We start from the raw sequence: 8,868 nt of genomic DNA on the forward strand, positions 1-8,868 counted from the left end.
TTCAAGTCATATCGGGGCTAAGCCCACGTAGACCGGCAGGGACTGGCTGCCACAGCGCATAACATGTTGAGTGGGGTATCTACTGATGTGGATAGGCGGTAGGAAGTGGAGAAATAGGTGAGTGAGTACATTGGAGCGGACAAGTAAGAGAGAGAGCGAGAAGGTGCGAGAGAATGGGGAGAAGTGAAGATGAGGGGGTGCGGTGTGATGAACTGATAGAAGAGAGTATGTGGGGTAGGAGGAACGAAGAACGAAGCCAAACCGTTGAGAAACCATCGAGATAATGCCATTTTCGATCTTGACCTTCCTGGACCGCAACGACGACGACGACGACGGTGGGGATGGGTGTGGGCGGGTCGTGTGGTGTGCAGAGGTGTAGGGTGCTTGTCGAGCTCGGGGCGAGGCAAATCGAGGGGGTTTGGGCAAGTGAGAGCTGAAAAGGAGGTTGAGCGGGAGAGGGTCGGAGTGGTTGTGGGCCCTGAGGTGTCCTCCTACGTTCCGCTGATGCCAGACCTCTTCCTCATGTCCTTATCCCGCTCCTCGTCCCGTACCGGCTCCATCAAACGTGTGAAGCGGCCCGTAGCCGCGATGAAGTCGAGGAGAGGTGCGCGAAAGTCGGCGTTGCCGAGGAGAAGGCCGACTGTGGGGGTTTGTCGGAGGCGTACGTGTTTGTATAACGCGTGTCGAGCTTGCTCGTACAGCGGGCAAGAGATCAGGAAGTTAGGGCGAAGGTCGTGTTGGAGGAAGGCGAAGAAGTCGAAGTCGAGGAGTGGGAGACGAGGAGCAAAGGATTGGGTCAGCATCAGACTGTCTACGCGGGCGAGCTGCAGGGCATCCTCCTAGCACTCCAAGAGAGAGAGAGAGATAGAGAGATTCTTGTTTCAAGTCATATCGGGGCTAAGCCCATGTAGACCGGCAGAGTCTGGCTGCCACAGCGCATAACATGTTGGATGGGGTATCTACTGATGTGGGGAGGCTATAGTAGTGGTGCAGAGGCAGAGAGAGCAGAGGTAGAGCGGAAAAGTAGGAGCGTGAGCGAAGAAGTGCGATAGAACGAAGGGGAGTGCACTCCAAGCCATCCAGCACACCGCTGACCCTCCTTCGCATGTCCTTCTGTCCGTCGACAACACCTCGGCGCTCACCCACTCGACCGACCCCGCGCCATCATCCGGCCAACACCTTCGCCTCGCGATCCGGGAGACTCTCGAAGAGCTGCAACGCACCTGTGTGAGCCAGGTCATCCTCTCCTGGTCCCCTGGCCACGTCGGGATCGTGGGGAACGAAGCGGCGGACCTGGCGGCGAAGGAGGCGGTGCGCAGGGCGGAGTCAGCGACGCGCGAGCGGGAGCAGCGGAAGGAGCGCAAGGCGCACCTGAAGGGCCGCTTGGTGTTTATACCGGACATGGCGGAGCTATCCAGCGGATCAGAGGATGAGGGCAGCGAGTGGGAGGAGGGAGGGCGAGGGGGCCGGTCAACCCGCCATCTCGCCAAGTTGTCCCGCCCCGCACAGCTCAGCGACGACAACCCGCTCGAACTCGGCTCGGAGGCTCAGCTACCCGCTAGCACGTCTGCGCTATGGACGGCACACAAGCAGGCGACGCGCGTGCGGTGGGATGAGGAATGGCGCCGCTCCACCGTCGACCGCCAACTCTTCGCCGCCTCTCAGCTCGCCTCGCGCTCGTACAGATACTACGACGGGCTCCATCGTTGCCAAGCAACCCTACTCTGCCGCCTCTGCACCGGCGCGTCCTCTCTCAACGCCTACCGCGCCAAGTTCGACCCGGCATGCGACCCTCTCTGCGGATGCGGCGAGGAGGAAGAGCGGGAACACCTGCTTCTCACATGCCCGCTCTACAACGACGCCCGCCACTCACTCTTCCAACACCTACGACTCCGCAAACTCCCCACCGCCGGCCAGCTCCTCGGCAACCCCTCTTACCGCGACGCCATCCTCTACTTTCTTGACCGCACCGGCCGTTTCCCGCGTCTCTCGAGGTCGCCTGAGGCGGAGAAGAAGGACAAGGAGTGAAGGCTGGGAGGAGACGCGAGGGGAGCACGCAAGCGACCCACGAGCTTCAGCCCTCCACCTCCTCCACTCCATCATCTCACCTCCCTCGCCCAAAACCCCGCCAAATCGCCTCCAACGCCCGCACTGCCTTCCCAGCACCCTAACTGCCCCCACGACAACATCTCGAACCGCCACGGCTTCGCCGGATCCCGTCGCCGCGGCTCTTCCAGATCAAGACCAAGAACCCTCGTTTCTCGCTCATTCCGCGACCTTTTTGCTTCGTTTCAGTTTCTCCTGACACAACGCACATCCCTCTACCTGTCTAGTTGCCTCGGTTTGCCCCGCGCTCAATCGTCCTCGTTCTATCTCATTTCTTGACCTTCTCTTCCTCTTACTCACCTCTGACGCGTCATCCGCCCTATCTGTCCACTTCATTGACTCCCACCCATCAGTAGATACCCCATCCATCACGTTATGTGCTGTGGCAGCCAGCCTCTGCCGGTCTTCATGGGCTTAGACCCGATCTGACTTGAAACAAGAATATCTCTCTCTCTCTCTTCGACTCCTGCCTTCGCAAGGCCGCGGAGCTCGCGCCGGATTGTCCGGGCGGATCTGCCAAGCCAATTGAGCACCAGCAGCTGCCTCGGAGGTAGCATCGAAGGGTGACGACTTGCCGATGTGAGCTGTGCAAACACACAGCAATTAACCTCATGTAGAGTTAGGCTTGTTTAACAAGGTGGCTTGTTGCATAAAATTGCAAAACAGCAAATTATACACCACGTGGAGTTAGGTTGCTTATCAAGTGGGGGACCGGGGCTGCCGCGACTTCCGCGAACGAGCAGTTGCCGGCTTCGACATCGTCATTGAGCAGTCGGGGAGGCGTGGTAGGCGGGGTCGGCGGCGTCGCAGTGGCGGCACTCAGGGAGGCTTTAAGGGTGTCAATGTCGGTTCAGAGGGGTCAAATGGCACTCTGGATGCGCTTGTCGACCTGCTTGAGTGTCAGGACGGGCAGGAGGGCCGGGGTAGTTGTGTCGCTACACGTTGGTTTTGAGGTGGTCGTGCTGTAGATTGAGGCGGTCTTGGTGGGTGCGGCAGAACGCGTAGTAGCAGCAGGTTGAGGCGTGGTTGGAGCAGCGGATGCTAACAACTCATATTTGTCGTGCAGGACCTTTGCCGCCTTCAGCAAGGTGGGGCAGCCGAATCCTTTGCCCTCCGGCTCGCTCAGAGCGGCTTGGAGGGTGCGGATCTGGGTGCCCACCCGCTTCAGAGCAGCTTGGGTGGGGCCAGCCAGTGGCAGTATCGCGGAGGTGTGCGGTTGAAGTCCCCTGCGTCCGCAAGTGACGAGTTGTAGGTCGCCTCTCTCCATGCAACAGGCGTAGATGAGGGTCGAGGGGTCAAGGGACGAGCTGACCATCATCTTGCGCATGCAGGGGAGGATCCAGTGCTCGTGAAGGACGCGGAGGAAGTGCATCTCGGGAGGTCGGTGGTGCCGGCGATGCAGTTTCGCCTCTTCCCGGTCGCTCTTCTTGTGCTCTGATCTGCTTGACAAGCCCACCATGGCTGCCACACGGACCTTGCAGCCCTTCAGGTGCGATTGCAGCTCCACCTACTTCTCCTGCACTTTCACTGACCCCTCCTCCCGCGCACCTCCCCCCTTTTGCCTTGACGTCTGCTGCACTGACCTTGATGGTATTGCCAAGGCAACAGAGAGCTGCAGCTGCAGCAGAGGCACCATCATGACCTTGAGAGGCCGGTGTAACGCCAAAGCACGCTAAAAAGTGCAGAACCAATCAGTCAGACATATTAATTGATCAAGAGATTGGATACCTATGTTTAGCCTTACAGCTCTGCGTAGTTGATTGCCGCCAACATTTCAAGGACATAGCCACGAGGAAGGAAGGGCTGACGCAGCTGTAATCCTTGAGATTTGGTCATTTGGAAGAGGGGAGTGTAGAGAAGCTGGCCAATGGCTGTGATGACTTTATAGCTGTGTCTGCTAGACAGCAGCAGCTTGAGTGTATTGCAAGCCTTCTCAAATGGCAGGTGAGGAAGGTGATTGGACTGTGTGGCGCAAGCTAGAGAACTATGGCATGGTGTTGGGGAGGAGTTGAGCGGCAGAAGAAGGATAAGTCTTCGCGGTGGATTGCTTAGGAGCCTCTCTGTGACGGTTTGATACCCACTTCGATAGTCTCTCTTTGTTTCCACTTGTTGTATGCGCGGACTTCGTCTCCGAGGACTCTTCAAGCCTCCGGCCAGTCACAAGCTTGCTCACTGTCACAGATCTGTTCGTCATGCATCCCACCTGTCAACTTGTTATCCCTCACTCTGCTTTGTTGCTTCTGTCTGCTCTACACTGCTGGAAGTTAAGCCAATTTATCTCTATTTCTACCCATGCGGCTGGCACGAGACAAGCAAAAATAAGCTTGTGCAGACGCTTGGCTGCAACAAAAGAAAGAGCTGCTCAGTGGCGGGATCGAACCGCCGACATCGGACTAAACACAGAAGTATTAGGTCCGCATCATAACCAACTAGATCAACCGAGCTTGTCGAGGTGGGTCACAAAATGCGTTTACAACCCTACAGTGGACCGGGGTCGACCGGCTGCCAGCAAGGAGCGCCACTGCTCAGGAATTGGTCTGCTCCTTGCCCTCCACCCGCTCAGGAGCCGAAAAGCCACATTCCGATTTTTGACTTGATCTGCGAGCTAGTGAGGCATGTCAGAAGCGCCCGGAGCAAAAAGCTAGGCGTGACTGGGGATCGAACCCAGGTTAGTCGGAAACGAATGCGTCAGAACCGACTGTACTAACCACTATACTATCTCGCCTGTTATTGCGGGCGGAGGGCTGCAACGAAGGCTATGGCAGCAGCGGGAGCGGCTTCGAGCGGGGGAACGATCAGGCTTCAGGGAGCAAGAGCGGCTACTCGGGATTCGGCTCACACAAGCGACGCAGGGAGGACGAAGACAGGGTGCCATCCGACTCCGAGGCGGCCAAGTCAGGTCGCACGAAGAAGCTGGAGCGTACCACCGAAGCCCTCCTCAAGCGGCTGAGGCAGGAGTGCGAGGGCGCCGAAGGCGAGCTGGCCGTCCACGAGCAAGCCGTCAAGTCCGCCGAGTCTCGCCTCGATGCACTCTCCCGCGACAGGTGGGCACAGTACCTAGCTGCCTATGCAGCCGATCGCGAGGTGGACAGCGCCAGCACGGTCCTTGCGACAGCTCGTGCACGCCTCTCCACGGTCCAACGCCGCATCGAACTCGAGCGCGTCATTCGCGAGAACAACTACAAGAATCTCGTGCCTGCGAACGTCGATACGCACCGCGCGCATCTACTTGGTGGCAGACAGTCCATCTGAGGTGTAGCATGACCAGGAGAAGCCGGACCAGTCAAGGGCGGAGCTGGAGCACGGCTGTGAAGACGAGGCGGAGAACTTTGTATTCCTTGGGATGCTTCCTTCACGCCTGCCGCCGTATTTATCCCTGTACTTGTACATCATTTCACTTGTAACGCTCTGCTTGACTCCTTGTCGCTGTCTAACCGTGACACACTCGTAGCCGAGGCTGAGTTGCGAATGGTGCTGCAGTACACGAGCTCTAATCTGCCCTGCCCTTCTACTCGAGCGTCGACGCAGCCTCCGCCTCCTTCCGTGTCGGAGCCTCCTTTGCAGCCTCCTCCAAGAAGTGTTGGTCCGGCAACGCCAACGCCGCCTCTGCCCGCGACACAAGGTCAAAGTCCTCCTCCTCCTCGTGCAAGTCGTCGTCCTCTGGGGTAAGAGAGCGTCTAGAGTCAGCACAGAGCGTGTCAGATAGCAAGCGAGGCCACGCACCGTCGCCGTAGATGTCAGGGTGCTTGCGGAAGCACTCTTGCATGTGCCGGAACTTCTCGACGCAGTTGATGCCCTTTGGCTCGGCCTCGCTGTAGACGAAGCACGAGAACGCCGCCTTGAACTCCTCGCCGCACGGTCCGTCTGCCATGCCGCCGAGGCACGGGCAGTCCCAGTTGATCTCGCCAGTTTCGGGGTTGAAAGCGGCGGACTGCGATGCTGCTTGACCCTCTTCCGCGGACGGTGCCGCCGCCGCATCAGGCTGTGGTGTCGCCGTTTCTGCTACAGGTGCGTCGGCGCCTGCGATAGCAAGTGAGGGCGTCAGCGAGTCGTTGAAACGAACTGCCCCGATCGTCTGCCGAAGCGAGCGAAAGGCCAGACTGGCTCAGGCGCACTCCGAACCAGTACATCCGGTGCGAGAGAGGATCGAGTACGCCACCGCGTCCAAAGCCCAGCCCCCCAAAGCCTCCGCGACCTTCGAAGAGATGAAAGCGCTCACCCTTCTTCGCCGCATGCGCGTCCTTCTTGCCGTGCTTGCTGCCCCGTCCGCCAACCGTGAGGATAGCCGCCGTCCATCCGAGCAATGCCGCGAGTCCCACCGAGGCGTACACGAACGAGTTGGTCGTCTGGGACTGGTAGACGGCGAAGCGGCGCTGGGCGGTCGACGTGGTCGCCGTACGGAGCTGCTGCCGGTACGAGCGAGCCGGAAGAGATCGCGGCACAGCTCGGAGCGAAGCGCGGAACATCCTGGGCGAGCGGGTGCACAAGCTGAGGTGAGCGACGAGGAGAAGGTCCGCCGGAAGCGATCTTTCCGAGTCTCGCTCTTCGCACAGCAGCGAGCGTGTGACAACAAGGGTTGCAATGGCAGAGCTAGAACTTGAACTTCTCCTTCGCCGAATCGCTCTTCTTCTTCTCGACGATCCGCCTTCGCTTGGCCACCTCCTCGCCGACAAAGTCGGAAAAGTCCTCGTGGTGCGTCCTGCCGGCCTTCGTCGCCTGCTCGTATCGCGCCCTCAAGTCCGCCTCCGACAGGCCCTCGAGATCGGCCGCATCGAGCGCGACATCGACTCCGCCAGCCTTGCGCTTCGTCCCGCGCTCCTCCTGCCCCAGAACCGGTGGCGGCGCCGCGTTGCCAAGCGACGAGACGTCGTACACCCTGTCGGACCCCATGAAGCCGCGCATGCGCGCCTCGCGCTCGGGCACGACCTGATACAGCTGCTTCGGGCCAGTGTCGACCTCGGACTGCTCCGTCTCCTCGCGCCGCTTCCGCAGTTCGAGGAAATCGGGTGTCTCGAGTCCGCCTGGTACTGTCGATGTGACCGACGCCAGGCCGGAAGGTGTCTCGAGACCAGAGGGCGTCTGCAGACCGTCCGCCGGTGCCGCCTGTTCTTCCTCCTCCTCCTCTTCTTCCTCTTCCTCCTCCTCTTCCTCCGATACTGCAAGATGTTTAGAGTCAGCATCGAATACTCGTGATCGGCAAGCGAGCGGCACGCACCCTCCTCATCCGGCTCAAGCTCGCCCCAAGGTTCGCGCTCGATCGGCTCGCCCGGCTGATTCGCATCCTGTCGAGGTGCGACGCCGTAGATGTCGCCGTACAGTGGTCGGCCGTACTCGTCGAGCGGCGGCTTGCCCCATCCTCCAGGGTGGAAGCCCCATGCAGCGCTGCTCAGAAGGGCTGGTCAGCTCGCACAACTTTGAAGGTAGTGGAAGTCGAACGCACCCTTCAGGAATCGGCGCGTTCAGACCAGGGATCCGCAGATTGGGATAGCTTGGCGGCGGGCCGTAGCGCTGCATGCTGATGAGCCAAGGCGGCGGCGCGAGAGGCGGAATCGACAGCGCCTCCTTCAGCTCGTCCGAAAGCTCGCCGGGCTTCTTCTCCTTCAGCTTTGTCTCGTACTCCTTGCCCTCGTAGTATCTGCGATGGAGTCGAGCCGGGTCAACCCCCAGACTTGGCGCAACGGGCGAGAAACGGCAAACTCACACCTCGCCAAACTCGGTCATCTTGGGCTTGGTCTGGTACTTGAAGAAGGCGTCGTGGAGCTTCTGATAGTCGATGTCGATCTTGCCCATCTTCGGCTGGACGCGTTCGCGCGTCTTTTGCTTCAGCGACTGCCCCTCTTCCTTCTCCTTCACGGCGTCTCGCTGGGTGGCGATGCCGGTGTCCGCGATGAAGCCTGAGAGTACAAGCGCGTAAGCACCACCGAGGAGAAGAGCTTCGGGAAGCGGACGTACTGGGGAGCTGGAACGCGGGCTTCTCGAGACCGCGCTTGCCCTGGAGGTAATCCCTCTTCTGGCTCCAGTGTGGCGGGACGGGGATGGTGTTGCGATGGCTTTTGATCTGGACAAGGAGCTTTGGGTCGGACGCAGAGACGTCCACCCACTCGACGACTTCGGGTTTCTTGACGAGGCGCTTGAGCTCGGCGACCGAGAGGCGGTTCGCCTTACGCTGCTTGCGCTTCGAGAGCTCTGCGGGCTCCTCGTCGTCCTCCGAAGGCATCTCGTCGTCCGAGTAGATGACCTGGCCCTTCTCGTCTGTCGCGCCGTCGCGGCCATCCTCCGTCTGCCAAAGTTCCGTGGTTAGCCTACAATCTCGTGGCTGCTGTATTAACCGCCTGCTCACCTTGACTGCGTCTGCAGGGATCTGGAAGTGCGCAAAGACATGGGCAAAGGCGTCGGGGATGCCTGACCCAGCGCCGTCCTCCTCGAGCTTGACCTTAACGTCCTCGTCGGCCGACTCGGGTTCCTGCAGGGACTCGCCAACGTCAGCGAGGTCGTCCGCAGCGCCCACATGTGGGCGAGCGAGAGTGCAAGGCCAGCGCACCTGAGTCGGAGGCCGCTCGAGCGGGCGGTCATCCCGGTCTGCCTGCTTGTCCGCCTGCTCGCCATTCGCCATAACCTTTGCCTTCTTCTTGAGCCGCTTGAGCTGGCCGCGCGACTTGTTGCTGGTCTTCACGGGCGCGGTGCCGTTGATGGCGGGGGAGTTGGAGGCGACAGCCGCGTTGGCCATCGTGTGCTGTTGCTGGGCGGAGCTGCCGGTCGTGT

General features: G+C 60.2%; 3 protein-coding genes across 3 annotated transcripts; all 3 read right to left on the reverse strand.

Moving 5' to 3' along the window:
• Nucleotides 1-2,965: 2,965 nt before the first annotated feature.
• Nucleotides 2,966-3,565, reverse strand: RHTO_07057 (uncharacterized protein; the record flags this gene model as incomplete). Its single annotated transcript, XM_016420716.1, has 1 exon — nt 2,966-3,565. One exon carries the CDS (start codon nt 3,563-3,565, stop codon nt 2,966-2,968), a length of 600 nt encoding a protein of 199 aa, XP_016269204.1.
• Nucleotides 3,566-5,614: 2,049 nt separating this feature from the next.
• On the reverse strand, nt 5,615-6,572 carry RHTO_07058 (mitochondrial intermembrane space import and assembly protein; the record flags this gene model as incomplete). The annotated part of the gene is made up of 3 exons (XM_016420717.1): nt 5,615-5,766; nt 5,830-6,126; nt 6,326-6,572. 3 exons carry the CDS (start codon nt 6,570-6,572, stop codon nt 5,615-5,617), a joined length of 696 nt encoding a protein of 231 aa, XP_016269205.1.
• A 124-nt stretch (nt 6,573-6,696) lies between these two features.
• Nucleotides 6,697-8,833, reverse strand: RHTO_07059 (splicing factor 3B subunit 2; the record flags this gene model as incomplete). Its single annotated transcript, XM_016420718.1, has 7 exons — nt 6,697-7,262; nt 7,322-7,488; nt 7,547-7,741; nt 7,808-8,000; nt 8,059-8,386; nt 8,447-8,569; nt 8,648-8,833. The coding sequence occupies 7 exons, from the start codon at nt 8,831-8,833 to the stop codon at nt 6,697-6,699; spliced, it is 1,758 nt and encodes a 585-aa protein (XP_016269206.1).
• Between the last annotated feature and the right edge of the window lie 35 nt (nt 8,834-8,868).

Source organism: Rhodotorula toruloides (assembly GCF_000320785.1).
Source record: "Rhodotorula toruloides NP11 unplaced genomic scaffold Scaffold51, whole genome shotgun sequence".
In the NCBI taxonomy this organism is placed as follows: Eukaryota; Fungi; Basidiomycota; class Microbotryomycetes; order Sporidiobolales; family Sporidiobolaceae; genus Rhodotorula; species Rhodotorula toruloides.